The sequence below is a fragment of the Nannobrachium achirus genome (assembly GCF_963921795.1).
Source record: "Nannobrachium achirus genome assembly, chromosome: 7".
Classification (NCBI taxonomy): Eukaryota; Metazoa; Chordata; class Actinopteri; order Myctophiformes; family Myctophidae; genus Nannobrachium; species Nannobrachium achirus.
Window position 1 is genome coordinate 66,548,100 of NC_137816.1, and position 18,868 is coordinate 66,566,967.

Here is an 18,868-nt window from a genome sequence, read left to right on the forward strand (position 1 = left end):
GTGAAAAATAGCAGATATACAAGCTCACTGCGAGCTTGTAGATCCGCTATTTTTGAAAAAGTCGTGAAAATGTGTGCAAATCTTTGAATATATGTATTTTCAAATCAAACGTTTGTAACTAAAATTTTGCTTCTGGGTGGTCCCTGGAACTAAATATTTTGAGATGGGGGTCCGTGGACAAATAAATATCATTTTGGGGGTCCTTGACGTGAAAAGGTTTGAGCACCACTGACATAGTAGTCTCTGAAGAACAGACTAACTGAGCTCCAGTTAAGTGAAAAGGACCTTTTCTTTGACGATGGCTGGCCAGATTGCTGACATAGAAACATACAGTAGGTTTTTCAAAAAACCTTAGAAGGATTCAAAAGACACTTATAATTATTCTGAATCCATTGCAAGCATTTGTTTTGCATGAAAAACATTCCTAGGGGCTAAAAACGGCCAACAAAACTATGGTTTAGTGATGAGTCATCAATTTTCATCAAAATGGAATGTTTTTCATTTTTCAAACAAATGCTTGCAATGGATTCAGAATAATTAAAACCCCCTAGTTTGACCACTCACACCCGACTTAAAGCAGGAGTAATGTTTTCCTTTATAGTGTAGTGTATAGTAACTGAATGAGACTGAAAATACCTAGCTGTCAAACATTTTGCCCGCCATTTAAAAAAATACACCCTGCTGACCCTGGCCAAATGTGTTTAATAACCCTCCTAGATGACAAATCCATTGAGAAACGGACCTTCGCTCTCGTGATCACCGAAGTATCGGATTCGCCCCAACTAATTTCTGTTAACATCTCGTCAACATGTCAGAGCTGCACTGCTGCTGCTCTGACAACGGACGGGTTTCCCAAAGGTTTCCCCCCCGTGTGCTCAGTCAGGTTCTGCCGGGGAATTGACGGACACTCGCCATGGCGCCATGGGACTCATGACGAGCACTCGTCATGGGACTCATGACGAGCGCTCGTCAAGGCAGTAAAAGAGTTAATAGTCATGCTTTCTTTTGCGTGCAAGCTTGGGAAAAGTGTATGTAATAATTCAGCATTATAAGGACCTACATTATGTACAGTATAACTGATGAATAACTTAAGAAAGAGAAGTTAGTAGGTTCAAATATTATATTATTTTTGGACCAAATACAATATCAATTTTGTAATTTATGTTTATATAAATAATAATCAGTAATGCCTATATAATAACTAAGCGGGTAAAGAAATATTAGAACAGATACGTTTAGAAAAATATGTCACTTTACTGTAATGCAGGGATAGACAACACATGTCATTCACCATTATTATGATGTCCAAAATCCCACATAATATCTACTGTCAAATCACAATATAATTCAGCCCAAAGTAGTGTTACTCTAAATAGGTTAAAATTCTACTGAGGTTCTTAGATTAACGGTTGACAGAGCTCACCGGTATATTGGTATTTGGCACAGGAGATATCCACTGTGGACTCCAGCTCAACCCCCAGAACCTCTTCTAGCCAGCAACGGAACTGTCCAAATAGTGCTGCCCTGTGATATGATAGAAATGTTTACTCAGACAGACAGATACATAGAATAGATAGAAGGACAGACAGACAGACTGATATTACCATAATGCCGTTGTAAAGGTGACCGATTGACATTGGCTCCAAAAACTGGGCACGTTCCAGAGATGCCCGTTTGAGGGTTTTATTTGACCCTACAAATCTCCCACCCACTGTTCCAGTGCAGCAAATAAGATCTCTCTCTCCTCTCCCCCTTTGGTTGTGTGGGTTCATGTGTTGTAAGTGACACTGTATGGACTCAAGCTCCAGTAATACAAGGCCTGCCACTAACTGAACATCCGGGGACTCGCTCCTCGGGCGTGAATCAAAACAACATCCCGGTTCCAACAATGGAACAAGGGGGGAGCGCTTGTTTTAGGTGGAGATGACGGAGCAGGCGCGCCGGCATTATATTATAAACACAATCTGATCTAGCAATCATGACATAGGCTATTTATTATAATCACTAATTCATTATGAAGTGTCTTTAATTAGTAAAAATAGTCAAATAACAAACAAGGACAAATTGTTCTGCCCACATCAAACCAAAATGCCTAAATTACTGTAAATGTAGGCCTATTATAACTATGATAATGGTTCTTAACTTCTTGTAAGTCCCAATTATTAAGTATAATACTTGACCATATAAATATAGAATGTTTATGATTATTTCTTGTGTCATATGAAACATGGCATGTAGGCCTATTATATTACCTATAACCTTTACACCAGTGAGCTCTCTGCACCTCCGCACGGTCCAAGCGAAAACAACGGAGCGCTCCCTACCTCCGGTTCAGCCAATCACAAGCTTCCATTGTTGGAACCGGGATGCTGTTTTGATACACACGCTCCCCGGAGCCCTTGTCTTTGTGTCTGCCTGACGTTTCTTCCAGGGGAGTTTGTTTTCGATGCCACTGTCGCAAAATTGCGTGCCCAGAGTGGGACAATATCTGGTCTCTACAATACTCTATAACAGGGGATTTCAAACCTTTTTGACTCAGGGCTCCCCACATAACTTCTTCGTCCATGGCACCCCTGAATTACACTGTTCATTTTTAGAATCTTATATCCTATTGGAGGACTGACTGAAAATAACTATACTTGACGTTTAACTACTTGAACTCCAGCATCCCTATTCTGGGGGGAATGCACCATAAATAGCCGATCTACAAGCTCACAGCGCGTCACGTTGTGTTGTGACGCGTTGTGAGCTTGTAGATCTGCTATTTTTGGTGAAGAGGGTTGGCCATTAGACGGATAAAGAACTCATCAAGTACAGTGAAAAGCAGGTCTATTTTACTAAGCATAGTGAAGTGATATTGATGAATTATAAATGTTATCAGATGATTCTGCGGCACCCCTGGACTGGCATCAGGGCACCCTAGGGTGCCACACACACAGCACCCACTTTGGGAAACCCTGCTCTATAATGTGAAGGTCTTGAGACAACTTGTTGTGATTTGGCACTTTATAAGTAGGGATGGGTATCGTCTGCGATACTTTTAATGGTATCGATTGCATGACGTCGATACTATCGGGTATCGGTTCGCGTAAAAACGAACGATACCTCGTTTCGATACTCTGGAATGCACCCCTGGACGGTCGCAACTGTAACAGTTGGGCTACTGAGAGTTTAATGACTGCTTTAGTAGGCTACACTCGTTACTGTGGAAAATAGCCGACAATAGCCTATAATGTTTATTATTATGATGATTATCCAACGTCTATATTCTCCGCTCCGCCACACCATCATCACCTCTGCTCTACCGCTGCGGTAGAGCAGTTAAACTTGAATAAAAAGTATCGAAAAGGGTATCGTATCGATTCCCAAGTATCGAAAAAGGTATCGTATCGATTCAAAGGTGAACGATACCCATCCCTATTTATAAGATACTTTTGATTTGAATTGAATGGTAAAACAGTGTTCTTCTTCTGAGATGGTAGGTACAGTAGGGCCCGCAAGTAACGTACACAAACAATCAGACAATCAGTAAGATGTTATACCTCAATCCTGCTATGTGTGGTTCTGTTCTCTTCTTCAAATCATCGGACTGTTAAAGAGAAACAAACAGAACAGTGTCATTACTGGTCCAAGACTGTTAAAGAGAAACAAACAGAACAGTGTCATTACTGGTCCAAGACTGTTAAAGAGAAACAAACAGAACAGTGTCATTACTGGTCCAAGACTGTTAAAGAGAAACAAACAGAACAGTGTCATTACTGGTCCAAGACTGTTAAAGAGAAACAAACAGAACAGTGTCATTACTGGTCCAAGACTGTTAAAGAGAAACAAACAGAACAGTGTCATTACTGGTCCAAGGCTGTTAAAGAGAAACAAACAGAACAGTGTCATTACTGGTCCAAGACTGTTAAAGAGAAACAAACAGAACAGTATCATTACTGGTCCAAGACTGTTAAAGAGAAACAAACAGAACAGTGTCATTACTGGTCCAAGACTGTTAAAGAGAAACAAACAGAACAGTGTCATTACTGGTCCAAGACTGTTAAAGAGAAACAAACAGAACAGTGTCATTACTGGTCCAAGACTGTTAAAGAGAAACAAACAGAACAGTGTCATTACTGGTCCAAGACTGTTAAAGAGAAACAAACAGAACAGTGTCATTACTGGTCCAAGACTGTTAAAGAGAAACAAACAGAACAGTGTCATTACTGGTCCAAGACTGTTAAAGAGAAACAAACAGAACAGTGTCATTACTGGTCCAAGACTGTTAAAGAGAAACAAACAGAACAGTGTCATTACTGGTCCAAGACTGTTAAAGAGAAACAAACAGAACAGTGTCATTACTGGTCCAAGACTGTTAAAGAGAAACAAACAGAACAGTGTCATTACTGGTCCAAGACTGTTAAAGAGAAACAAACAGAACAGTGTCATTACTGGTCCAAGACTGTTAAAGAGAAACAAACAGAACAGTGTCATTACTGGTCCAAGACTGTTAAAGAGAAACAAACAGAACAGTGTCATTACTGGTCCAAGGCTGTTAAAGAGAAACAAACAGAACAGTGTCATTACTGGTCCAAGGCAGTGAAATGATATACAGTATGTTGGCCTAGCTTTGTTACAATTATTATATCATCTTTTGCGCTAATCGTCAATTATTTTACACAATCTTTAGAACACAGGGGTTCCCAAACTTTTTTGTCTCAGGGCACCCCATAAATATTTTTTTAATCCGAGGCACCCCTACATTATAATTTTCACTCCCAGCACCTTATATTTATAGCATATCGTCGAAACCTTGTATGTCCAAAACCGTTCGTTTTGTATTTATCATCTATAAAATGTACTAAGTCGTTGTGTGCTTGTAGATCGGCTGTTTTCACTAGTTTTGTGCGACGGTCTTGTATGATGAAGCAGGGCTTTGCTTTACCAAAAAACGTACACATTTGAAACTTGGAGATACGAGGTTTCTGCCCGACAGTGACGATATTTTAGTGATTATGTTGAGAGGAAAACATTGAGATAATAGCCATTTTGGTTAGAACTGACTGAAAATAACTTTGTACTTCAAGTTTAAAATGATACTAAATATTTAAGTGTCCAAATAAATTCCAAATATTATCAAATTATCTCGCGGCACCCCTGGACTGCCGTCACGGTACCCCAGGGTGCCCCGTCACCCACTTTGAAAACCCCTGCTTTAGAATCATTTATTCATCTATGAAAACAGCTGGAGAACATTAACATAAGTAGCATATTACAATTATTAGTTCCATGTTTCTGTCCACTCTCTTTAAAACCAGTTTCAAACTAGTGTCACTATTTGGGGCATTCCAGCCTGTCACAATTATGACATACCGTAAATCCCCAATTAGTAGCCCGGGCGTTTATTTCGCAAAATGGGGTCGGACCCCGGGCGCTTAACTCTTATACTGCTTTGAACGTTCCTGTTCGCCCCAATCCTCCAGGGACGTCTGTGCCAATACGCCCGTTCGTTCGTTTGATGTTTTTTATGGATTATGATAAAAGTCGTCCCTGCGCAACTTTTGAATGCATAATTGGTCGTCGGTGTCGTTTTGGAGGACAGCCGGAAACCTTTCATAAAAAAAAAAAGTAAACAGACTGTCCTGGCTCCGCCTGCCCAGAGCGACTAGCTGCCAGGGGCGTCAATTGGGTATGGCAGGGGTATGCAGCTGCCATACCTTGACAGGGGGAAATAATAAAAATGTACTTTTCATCGTGCCTGTTGCTAAGGTATGGCAACATGACTGGTGTCTTCACCAGACACCAGTCATGTTGCCATACCTTAGCTTGTTCTGAACTGACGCCACTGCTAGCTGCTAGCAGCATTGAGGGACTATATTGTTTTATGCATCGGGCTGTTAGTAGAGAAAGAGAGAGAGAAACGTTGGTAAAAGCGATCATTTTGTCGGAAATCAGTTGTTTTATAGTATTAGTAGTATAGTAATTGTAGTAGGTAGTAGTATTTAGCAGTACTAGAATATTGAGATGTATTAGGCCAAGTACTAGGACCTGCTCAGCCTCTGCTTGTTTGTATCATTCCGCCGAAGCAAAGCGACCATCCCCCACCACCCCGGGGCCGGGGAGGTGCCAAATGGCCGGGGTCAGCAGCAGACCCACGGAAGGAAAGTTTCGACAACAAACTTTAGGATTACAACCTGAACCTACCCGCGTTGGTGACCCAGCAGCGCCCACGAATGGTGGTGGTGGTCGTGATGATGATGATGATGATGAAGAAGAAGAGAAAAAGATTCCTGTAGTGTAGCCGTTGGCTTTGAAGAGAAACATATTCCATTTCTTGGCGCCGTTGGTCGCGAAGAACCGGGTCAAAAAGTGGATCAATAGCCTCCTGATATCCCGATATGGACTCGGAGACCCCCGCCATACTTGACACTCCTGAGAGTGAGACCCCCGTGCTGGATGGATCCCTATAACACCACATCTTCGGCGTAGCAAGAGACCGCCGCCCGCCGTGACCGCCGCCCATTCAACAACCAGACGTACAGAGGCAGAGACTCACTGGACGATGGCCATGATTCTACTGTCCAAACTAAAGTGGTAAGAATCCAGTGCATCTGCATGTATGTATACTGTATGTGATAGCATCGCTTCAGGCGTTCTTTCCACCGCATCCGTGATGAAGCCTGCTAGTTTACTAGGCTAGAAGCCTGCAGGCTCAAGCCTCAAGCCGAGGCGTGTCAATCAACCCATGGTCTGAGTGGTCTCTATTGCGAATAAACCAGTGGGATCCGGCTAGAGCCCGCCTACTGCATCCGGCTATTTACACGTACACATACATGCAAGAAATGTTTCCGTATCCGGACCGGATCAGCAATTTGATCCAAGCATAGAGTTAGGATCCAAGTGTATGCGTTTGTTTTTGTCGCTATACAGGACACGTGGAGTTCCTATCACGCGCGTGCACGTACTGCGTGTAGTGTACGGTGCATTGCACAGCTACTAGGATTTTTTATTTGATGGGAATTTAGGATTTATTGGCTTAGTTTGTGTGTGCGTGCGTACGATGCGTGTGTGTGTGAGAGAGGGAGAGGTTTCTTTTTACGTGTGGTGCACGTGGGGCACGTGCACGTACTATGCACGTACGGTGGACGCCCCGCAATGTCGTCGTCGTCATCATCATCATCATCATCATCAGTAGCTGATGTAACAACATCATGATGTAACATCAGTAACACCGCTGATGATGATGAATGATGTAGCCTTTCAATTCTATTCAAAGAAGCTTTATTGGCATGAGAAAACAGTTATAAATAAAAACAGTTGAAAATGGGGAAGATAGCCTATATACAGTTGGAGTACAGCTTTGTGTAAACAGAGCTATGTTGCATTGTGACATTATATATACAGGGTATAAAGGGCATTTCACTGTGACAGTAAATGCATGGTAACTATTTACTATATCTGCATTTTATGTATTACATACGAACTTATTGTAAGTCATTTGCTAAATGTCAAAATTGTAAATTGATTTGTTTACATGCTCACATAGACATCAAAGGGGGCTTGAGCCCCTGACTTTTATCCATCTGTAAAAAGTGCCCTCTCCAGACCATGAATGCTGTTTTTACATAATTACTATATATATTTTTATATATATTTGTGTGGTAAGCAGGGAAGTGCATAGAATGAGAGGCAGGGGTTGAAATTTCTAAAACGGCCTTCTGATGAAAATAGTAGGCTCCTCCACGCATTCTGCTGTGACGCGTTGTGAGCTTGGAGGTGTACTACTTTTCATGTATTTTATAGTAATTATGTATTTGTATAATTTACAGATCGACCATGGGCTCGTGTACGTGGTAGGGGTGCAGAGTTCAGCAGACCCGGCGGAGCCCTTCCGGAGGAGCCTGGCTGGAGTGAAACAGAATGGAGCCCCACACACACACACACACACACACACACACACACACGCGCGCGCACACATGCACGCGTGCACACACACACACACACACACACTCTGTAGACATGTAGTGGTTGAGGCCTGTGTAAGGACAGGTAGGCCCCAACCTTTTTCCATTTGCAGTATTACAATTGAGTTCTAGTGTCTAAAATGTTGTGTTATATTTTATTTTTTTATTTTCATCAATCATTTGTACTGTACTTCAACCTAAAAAGTGTGAGATAAAGAAAACCCTGAAAGCTGAAGCAGGATTCAGGCTGAAAAGCTCATGTCACTGTCAATGTTCTGCACTGCGCTTACTGCTCTTACACACTAAAAGTGTGTAAAAAAAAAACACTTTCTTGTTTTTATTTTTTTGAATTTGTTTGTAAACAACCACTGATCATACGTGTGATGTTACTGAAGCCAGCAATAAAAGGCTAAAGAGAGATTTCTGCCTGAAAATGTCTCCTTCACAAATATGCATTTTTCTCAGCTTTATGTTCTCAAAGAGCTGTTTTTTAGGCCATATTCTGCAGCCTCTAGCTAATGAATAGAACATGATAAAAACACAAAATCTTTTTCTGTTGCAAAGTAGACATTCTATTCTTCGTTGCCATATAATTGTTGTCTTTATAGTCAAAGCCAATTTTCTCCAGTAGGCCTTCAAAGATGAGCGACAATTCTCAAATTTAGCTGGCAGTGGATGGAGCTTTTTGTTAAATTCTGTGGCAGTAAGAGAGTTAAAAGGGACCAGGCGGCTATTGGTAACAGGCTTTTATTTATTTTGGCACTGGCCAGCACTGGGCCATTATTTGGTAATTTTTTCTTTCTCAAACTATATAATAGTAATAATAATCAAAATGTTATAATAAATGTTAGAATTATTATTATTTTAATTGTTATGAACACCCAGAAAATAGCACATTGCGATCTATTAGACCAAACCTCATTTAAAAAATATCAAGAGTGTATGAATGCCTTTTAAAAAAATATATATACTATTATTTATACTAAGGGAATCTTTCTCCAAAATAATCAATTACCGCATACCAGCAAAGACGCATCTAGGTCTGACTCTGTAGTCAACGAGTCGACTCAACGACCCAATTAGCGTAGAAGTCCTGCAGCTGGTGCTCTGACTGGACTCTGACATGACCACTGAACAGCTCCACTATCCTGACATTAAAATATTATGGTATTGCATTATGATTAAGCCTTCTGCATTCCCCTTGAACCTCAAAATAATGGATTACTTCTTCAAAATGCGGATAACAAGAGGCAGCAACAGGTAATGAGTTATTCTGATCCAGCTGGTGTTATTGTCCAGTCTTTCTCCATCACAACGTTTTGCCATTAAAGTAGCCTACTCACGCAAACTTTGCATTGTAGCAACGTTTTAGACAGTAATGAATGGTGGTCAGTGAGCAGAGAGCAGCAGACTCCTTAGTCCTTTTTTCCTCTCTTTTTTTTGTGTCCTTTGGCAATCTGTTCCCCGACGCACAGACAGACAGTGCGTCCTGCGTGCGCGTCATATGGTAGCGCAGCACTGGGCTGGGCTGGGCTGGGCACCATATACATTTGGCTTAGAAGTAGAAGTGTCTGTTCACAGGGCTGTGAGCTTGTAGATTTGCTGTTTTCAGCGCATTACCGTCATGCAACATATGACCCGTAGCGACGCACAGCGAGTGCGGTGCGTTGCAACGTGCTGTCACAGCACTGCTGTGAGCTTGCAGATTTGCTGTTTTCAGCGCACCACTGCCATGCAACATAAATGACCAGTTAAGTTGAATAAATAGCAAATAATACCAAACAACCAAACAAATAATAGCCCGGGCTCTTACATAAAACATAATAAGGATAATATTAATTGCAAATAACGGCCCAGGCGCTTATACGGACCGTGCGCTTATTTGAAACAGGCGTTTATTGCGCAAAATGGGGTCAGACCCCGGGCGGATATATGGGACCCGGCGGCAGTTTGCCACCGGGCGATTAATTGGGGATTTACGGTAATCACACTTATTTGAGGATAATCGCAATTATTTGGCATAATCAACATTATCATTTCCATGTTGAGAAATGTTCATACATTTTCAACTATTCTTTTGGGGGCGGAAAGAAAAAATGTTCACCTATAATGACCCCACATTGAAATTGGTTAATAAATTAATGGTTGCATAATGAAAAGCTTGTCTAAATTAAATTGATTGCGATGAAATCACATTAATTTGCTTTAATAATTCAGAGTCGGGGACAATATTATGCATAAAATAACAGAATTTAAGGTTAAATGTGAACAGTAGGGGTTGGCAGTTGCCATCCCCTGACAGGGGCGCTGGAAGTGGGGTGCTGAGGGAGCTGCAGCTCCCCTGGTGGTGGGGAGAAAAAAAAAGAAAAAAAAAAAATTTTTTTTTTTTTTTTTTTTTTAAATAAGCCTATATATACACACACAGAGCTATATTAAAACAATAATGTATTTGACTTTGGGGAATAAAATATGTTGAAAAAAGGTATTTGATTATCACATGGTGACCTAATCACATGGTCACCTTGCCACTTCCGGTAAGAAGGGAAGTCAAATTTAAATCCCGCTTTGATGGCACACCAAAGTCTATTTATTTGAGAACTAGAAACCATCTATAGGCTCATTGTTGCAAACTAACACCGTTGTATATGGGGAATAAAAAACAGTAGAAAACTGTTACAAAAATAATACCCGATTTTGTAGTGTGTGCGTGAGTGACTGAGTGTGTGCATGCGTGCTGTGTGTTGCACAGCACTGTGTGCTAAAATAATAGTAACTATACAGCTCCTTGTTACACCGTTGTGCGGGGAATAAGCACCCGAAACCGTAATAAAAAGAACCCAAAACCGGATAAAAAACGTATGAACGCATGAACTCCTCCAGGCTCAGCTCCCCTTGGGATTTGGGAGTTCCAGCGCCCCTGTCCCCTGATGACACAAATGAAGCCACTCTTAATCGCAATTATTTGTATGACAATTAACGGTCAACGTATATGTTGTAATGGTGACAGCCCTAACCGTACCTGTTTAAACTTGTACAAGTCGTTAGACTTCTCGTGGAAGTTGAGGTCCAGCAGTTCTCTCTGCAGGTTCTCAACGAAGGTCTCGTTGCTGAGGAAGTTCTTGATCACGCAGTGAGGGAAGGGCTGGCAGTCCAGCTCCAGGTTCCCTGCAAAAACATTGTTACATCAAGTTGACTGTACAGCAATTAACATGGGATACGATGAGTGAAACGTCTCATAACAACTCTGTGACATGCCCAGACATGCCCTCCCCCTCCCCTGAGGGGCGGCAAGCCCGTGGCTCATGGGGTAGAGTGGCCGCCTCGCCCGCCTGGCAACCGAAGGGTTCCCAGTTCGATCCCGGGCTCCCCCAGAGTTAGTGTCGAAGTGTCCTTGAGCAAGACTCTGAACCCCTAGCTGCTCCCAATGAGCAGGTTGGTGCCTAAATGATGTAAAACGCCTTGAATAAAGGTGTTATATACATGCTCCATTTACCTAAGGCAAAACTGAAGTGCTGTGACATAAGGTTCCTTTGTTTTTACCTTGAACATAGGATGAAAGGGGGTCCACCCTATGTTCCCCAGGTTCTATGTTCCCCAGGTTCTATGTTCCCCACTTCCCCTTCAAAAGAGTTCTATGTTCCCCACTTATCCCCCAAAAAGGTTCTATGTTCCCCAGGTTCTATGTTCCCCACTTATCCCCCAAAAAGGTTCTATGTTCCCCAGGTTCTATGTTCCCCACGTATCCCCCAAAAAGGTTCTATGTTCCCCAGATTCTATGTTCCCCAGGTTCTATGTTCCCCACTTATCCCCCAAAAAGGTTCTATGTTCCCCAGGTTCTATGTTCCCCACGTATCCCCCAAAAAGGTTCTATGTTCCCCAGATTCTATGTTCCCCAGGTGCTATGTTCCCCACTTATCCCCCAAAAGGGTTCTATGTTCCCCAGGTTCTATGTTCCCCACGTATCCCCCAAAAAGGTTCTATGTTCCCCAGATTCCATGTTCCCCAGGTTCTATGTTCCCCAGGTTCTATGTTCCCCACCCACCCTCCCCACAAAAAGGTTCTATGTTCCCCTCTCAACAAAAAAAAGGATCTACTGTATCTTCCCCACCAAACAAAAAAAAAAAGAAAAAAAAAAAAGAGTATATGTTCCCAACTCAAATGCAGGAAATGGTGGGACATCTGGGCACTAAGAACATGTGGGCAATCCTAATTTAGGTGCCCAGTTGCCCCTAAGTGCCCACTCATCTATGTGCCCACTCATCCAAATTCCCACCAGATGCCCAGTCATAACAAAAGTAATGGTGTCCAGATGTCCCTAGTGCCCCCTGTCCCACTAGTATCCGTAATTTCTCCCCATTATTGGGTGTTTTGAGTTGTTATTAATAACTAGCCCTTACCCGTTCAAAGATAAGAGCTCCGAAATGATGTGCAGTGTGTGGGTTATGGGGTGTGCACTGTGCACACAGTATATGAGGGATGGAAAGTAACTTTAACTGGTGCTTGCATGATAATATGTAGGAGCATCAATGTAAGAAATACCCGTTTCGTTTAATGGCTACAGAGATACTGTGTACCGATCTGCATGTTGGACAACATCTGTAACAGTTATGTCAGGTGTGTTCATATGCTAATGGTGATGCAATTTCAGATCAATTGCTCCAGCCACTGAGGAGAAACGCTGTGACAGACACTCAGACAGACAGACAGACAGACAGACAGACAGACATTTGGAAAATTATATGTTTGATTAGAAATGAATGTTTCCTGCATTTTTGGATGAGTGGGGAACACAGAAACTTTTTTAAGTTGAGCGGGGAACATAGAACCTTTTTTTTGAGGGGGTAAGTGGGGAACATAGAACCTGGGGAACATAGGACCTTTTTTGGGTAAGCGGGGAACATAGAACCTTTTTTGGGGGGGTAAATGGGGAACATAGAACCTGGGGAACATAGAACCTTTTTTGGGGGGGTAAATGGGGAACATAGAACCTGGGGAACATAGAACCTGGGGAACATAGAACCTGGGGAACATAGGTACGGTCCCGATGAAAGACAAGTCAATGATAATAAAAAAAATGTTTTGATATATATATCATTAGCTTACCTTTCATATCGCACACCATATGCGCTCCTGTATGTTTCACTAGAAATAATAGCAATGAATAAAATATATTTTTTTAAACCGCTTTTTCTCCCCAATTTTGTGGTCATGCCAATGAATTCCTCCCCACACATTTGTGTGTTGTCACTGCTGGTGTATCCTACTGACTCACCTGTTAGTGAGGAGCCCCCACCGGGAGGACGTACTGTTGTATCCTACTGACTCACCTGCCAGTGAGGAGCCCCCACCAGGAGGATGTACTGTCGTATCCTACTGACTCACCTGCCAGTGAGGAGCCCCACCGGGAGGATGTACTGTCGTATCCTACTGACTCACCTGCCAGTGAGGAGCCCCCACCGGGAGGACGTACTGTCGTATCCTACTGACTCACCTGTCAGTGAGGAGCCCCCACCGGGAGGACGTACTGGTGTATCCTACTGACTCACCTGTCAGTGAGGAGCCCCCACCGGGAGGACGTACTGGTGTATCCTACTGACTCACCAGCCAGTGAGGAGCCCCCACCGGGAGGACGTACTGTTGTATCCTACTGACTCACCTGCCAGTGAGGAGCCCCCACTGTTGTTTGTGGCTAACTTGCTTTTTGGAAAAGGTAGGTCCAGAGGAAACTTTGTGCAAAATTTGGTGCTTGTACCACAAAGTGAGCGATTCTTCCAAAAGAATTGACTTAACCCTTAAAGGGGCACTCCACCACTTTTCAACCTATGTTCATATAATTGGTCCTCACTCAAAAATAGCTTTTCTTTTTGGAGCTGTGTGGAACACAAGCTCCCTATACGTGGCCGTGTGTGTGGGTCTGTCTCCGTGTCTCCGTGTCTGTCTGTCTGTAGCCTGCCCTGCAGTAACCTTTTCTGACCACACATGTTAAGGGAGGGGCGCTGTTGCACACACACACACACACACACACACAAGTGGAAGCCATTGTTCTAGCGATAATAAAAATCTAAATATTTTTTTCAAAAATATTGATTAATTTTTTTGATGTCACAAGACGATGGATTCTGAACTTCCCACAGCTCTCCTAGGAGACTTGGACTGAGTAGAAAAAAATTGTGATATTTTATCATCAACATTAGTGAGGACCTATTATATGAAGACAGGTTGAAAAGTGGTGAACTACTCCTTTAAGTTCTGTTCAGATTCACTTCACCTTCATTCTGTTCGCGGGTCATTTTGACCCGAGGGATATTTGGTTTAAAAAACAACACTAATATACATTTTAACTTAACAAATCATCATCATACATTGACTTTGTCTCAATTCCAAACAATTAATATGATATATATGGTAAATGTTTGCCATTTATGCTTTGCTATATCAAACATATCATTTTCCAAATTTCTGTCTGAGTGAGTGTCTGTCTGTCTGAGTGTCTGTCACAGCGTTTCTCCTCAGTGGCTGGAGCAATTGATCTGAAATCGCATCACCATTAGCATATGAACACACCTGACATAACTGTGAAGCCTGTTTGTCACTTTCACAAATCATATGCTGTATATTAGCATTTTTATGGTGTATCTATATCTATTCTGCATCTAGCTTGAGGCATATCTATTCTGCATCTAGCATGAGGCAACATGTTTAACCAGCTGTGTGTGTGTGTGTGTGTGTGTGTGTGTGTGTGTGTGTGTGTGTGTGTGTGTGTGTGTGTGTGGGCGGGTGGGGGGTCGTTTGTCTTGCCCTGTTACAGATTTTGTCCAAAAATCATGCAGATCGGTACACAGTATCTCTGTAGCCATTAAACGAAACGGGTATTTCTTACATTGATGCTCCTACATATTATCATGCAAGCACCAGTTAAAGTTACTTTCCATCCCTCATATACTGTGTGCACAGTGCACACCCCATAACCCACACACTGCACATCATTTCAGAGCTCATATCTTTGAACGGGTAAGGGCTAGTCACATTAAACACTGAAAGAGCTAGGCATTTTTACTGATAGCTGAAATTCATGTAAAATAACAGCTATACACACACATGTGAACATGGGAACACACATTAATGTCACATATGAATGTACACTTGTACGTATACACTAGGAAGCACATGCTTCACAAACACGGACTGCATGTATGGCACATATGAGCTTCTTGCACCTCCTGCAAGCAGTCTGTCTTCCTGTCTGCTGCTGTAGGACACACTGAACAGCGCTTTCTCTTGCCAGATGCTTCAACTCTAAGTTCACTGTTTATTTTACCATTTCTATCTGGATTGTTTGGAATTGAGACAAAGTCAATGTCTGATGATTTGTTAAGTTACATTTTATAATAGTATTGTTTTTTTAAACCAAATATCCCCCGGGTCAAAATGACCCGCAAACAGCATTAGAGGGTCAAAACAAATGAGGGGGGTGTAGCATGGCTGTAGTGCAAAAACATTTTTGTACATGTTAATCACAGAAGAATCTTTAAGGCCAGTGAGTTTAAGGTGGAAAAAATATAAACAACTTCTACCTTTGTCTTTCAAATGAAAATGTAAAACGGGTCAAAATGACCCGAACAGAACTTAAGGGTTAAGCTGCTGGGCTAATTATAAATATTCATATCATACAGTACAGTAACCAGTGTGTATGTAGTATTATAATATTATACAGTAGAGTACTAAGTTACTAACCATGGCAGTATGTATATATATATATATATATATATATATATATATATATATATATATATATATATATATATATATATATATATATATATATATAGCAGTATATATATATATAATTATTATACAGGAGTAGAGTACTGTACTACTGACCATGGCAGTATGTATATATATATATATATATATATATATATATATATATATATATATATATATATATATAGCAGTATGTATATATATATATATATATATATATATATATATATATATATCATTATTATACAGGAGTAGAGTACTGTACTACTGACCATGACAGTAAGCAGATCCATTCTCCCAGGCTTCCCTCACTGCACTCATTATTATTATAAACATTAACATACAGTAGTGTATGTATCAAAAGTATATTATTATACAGGAATAGAGTACTGTAGTGTACGGCAGAAGGCAGATCCATTCTCCCAGGCTTCCTTCACTGCACTCTGTATTATTATAATTAATATTAACATACAGTAGTATATGTATTATAAACATATCAACAGTACCATGACAGTAAGCAGCTCCATTCCTCCAGGCTTCCCTCACTTCACTCAGTATTATTAAAACTAGTAGTGTATGTATCAACAGTATATATATTATTATTATAACTAGTAGTGTATCAACAGTATATTATTATACAGGAATAGAGTACTGTTACTGTAGTGTACTGACCATGGCAGTAAGCAGCTCCATTCCCCCAGGCTTCACTCAGTATTATTATAAATATTATACAGTAGTGTATGTATCAACAGTACCGTACAGTACAGTAGTGTATGTATTATAAACATATGTATCAACAGTACCATGACAGTAAGCAGCTCCATTCACCCAGGCTTCCCTCACTTCACTCAGTATTATTATAACTAGTAGCGTATCAACAGTATATTATTATACATGGGTACTGTACTGACCATGGCAGTAGGCAGCTCCATTCCTCCAGGCTTCCCTCAGTATTATTATAAATATTATACAGTAGTGTATGTATTATAAACATATGTATGAACAGTACCATGACAGTAAGCAGCTCCATTCCCCCAGGCTTCCCTCACTGCACTCAGTATTATTATAACTAGTAGTGTATCAACAGTATATTATTATACAGGAATAGAGTACTGTACTACTGACCATGGCAGTAGGCAGCTCCATTCCCCCAGGCTTCCCTCACTGCACTCAGTATTATTATAAACATTAACATACAGTAGTGTATGTATCAACAGTATATTATTATACAGGAATAGAGTACTGTACTACTGACCATGGCAGTAGGCAGCTCCATTCCTCCAGGCTTCCCTCACTGCACTCAGTATTATTATAAACATTAACATACAGTAGTGTATGTATCAACAGTATATTATTATACAGGAATAGAGTACTGTACTACTGACCATGACAGTAGGCAGCTCCATTCCCCCAGGCTTCCCTCACTGCACTCAGTATTATTATAAACATTAACATACAGTAGTGTATGTATCAACAGTATATTATTATACAGGAATAGAGTACTGTACTACTGACCATGGCAGTAGGCAGCTCCATTCCCCCAGGCTTCCCTCACTGCACTCAGTATTATTATAAACATTAACATACAGTAGTGTATGTATCAACAGTATATTATTATACAGGAATAGAGTACTGTACTACTGACCATGACAGTAGGCAGCTCCATTCCCCCAGGCTTCCCTCACTTCACTCTTCACCAGCCCGTCGGTCAGAAGGGAACAGTATTATAATAATTAACATTAACATACAGTAGTAATATTACTAATATAACATATCAACAGTACCATGACAGTAGGCAGCTCCATTCCCCCAGGCTTCCCTCACTGCACTCAGTATTATTATAATTAATATTAACATACAGTAGTATGTATTATAAACATATCAACAGTACCATGGCAGTAGGCAGCTCCATTCCCCCAGGCTTCCCTCACTTCACTCTTCACCAGCCCGTCGTTCAGAAGGGAACAAAGTTGTGCGACCTCCTCTCGTTTCTTCCTCCTCTTCCTCTCTGTGTGCTCGCCGCCGTCTGGTTGTCGTTTAGAGTTCATGACAAAAAGCCTCTCGTTTACGTCCCAAACTAACTGACACACCGGTATATGAATATTATGATCACATTACAGAACACTTTACAGAGTATGATGACAACTGTAACAATAGATGGGGAAAACGTGAGCTCTCTTGCGTGAATCAAAACAACATCCCGGTTCCAACAATGGAACAAGGGGGGAGCGCTTGTTTTCGGTGGAGATGACGGGGGCGCGCCGGCGTTATATTATGAACACAAACTGATCTCGCTATAACAACAATCATAACATAGGCTATGTATTATAATAATCACTAATTCACTGTCTTTAATTAGTAAAAATAGTCAAATAACAAACAAGGGACAAATTGCTCTGCCCACATCAAACCAAAATGCCTAAACTATTGTAAATGTAGGCCTTTTATGGTTCTTAACTTCCCAAGTCCCAAATAATTATTAAGTATAATACTTGACCTTATAAATATAGAATGTTTATGATTATTTCTTGTGTTATATGTTATGAAACATCGCATGTAGGTCTATTATATTACCTATACACGAGTGAGCTCTCGGTACCTCCGCGCGGTCCAGGCGAATACAACGGAGCGCTCCCTACCTCCGGTTCAGCCAATCACAAGCTTCCACTGCTGGAAGCGGGATGTTGTTTTGATACACGCAGCTCCGCGTCACTCTGAGAGTCGCACACGAACTGCATCATCATGGCGTCAGAGGTGTCGCAAAAAAGCAAGTAGTAACGGCTGCAGCCTGCGGGAAGGCGTTTGCGAGTCTGCAGACCTGGCGTCTGCGAGTCTGCAGACCTGTTTGCAGACCCAGCACTGCAGACCCAGGTCAACCTCTCTACTGCTCCCAGTGGCAGCCAGGCGGAGCCGCTCGATTGTCCACGACATTGCAAGCGGCGCGAAGGCCAGCGGACCTTGGTCCTGCTCTTCGCCCCCGAGCGCCGCAGGCGCGAGTGGCCGCGAAGAGCGGGCCAGGGCCGCGCGGCCGGCGGAGCGCCGCGCGAGTTACGAAGCCGTGGTGAATGCAATCGTTCTATTTATGCCCAGGCCGTAAGGCCTGGGCAAGCCCACGATAAACATCAGCATTGATGGCTGAATGGATAGCGTCGCCGACT

The 18,868-nt window shown here is 41.7% G+C and overlaps 2 protein-coding genes across 2 annotated transcripts in view; one reads left to right on the forward strand and one right to left on the reverse strand.

The window, feature by feature from the left end:
• Positions 1-17,873, reverse strand: part of ogfod1 (2-oxoglutarate and iron-dependent oxygenase domain containing 1) — a 28,870-nt gene extending 10,997 nt beyond the window's left edge. The window contains exons 1-4 of the mRNA XM_080729708.1: positions 17,602-17,873; positions 10,966-11,111; positions 3,543-3,589; positions 1,424-1,524 (exon numbers count right to left, since the gene is read on the reverse strand). Of these exons, the coding sequence (XP_080585834.1) occupies positions 1,424-1,524; positions 3,543-3,589; positions 10,966-11,111; positions 17,602-17,758 (451 nt within the window). The 5' untranslated portion in view covers positions 17,759-17,873. The remainder of the gene's footprint in view (positions 1-1,423; positions 1,525-3,542; positions 3,590-10,965; positions 11,112-17,601) is intronic.
• Positions 1-18,868, forward strand: part of cog4 (component of oligomeric golgi complex 4) — a 182,080-nt gene that overhangs the window by 133,620 nt on the left and 29,592 nt on the right. The gene's annotated exons all lie outside the window — the stretch shown is intronic.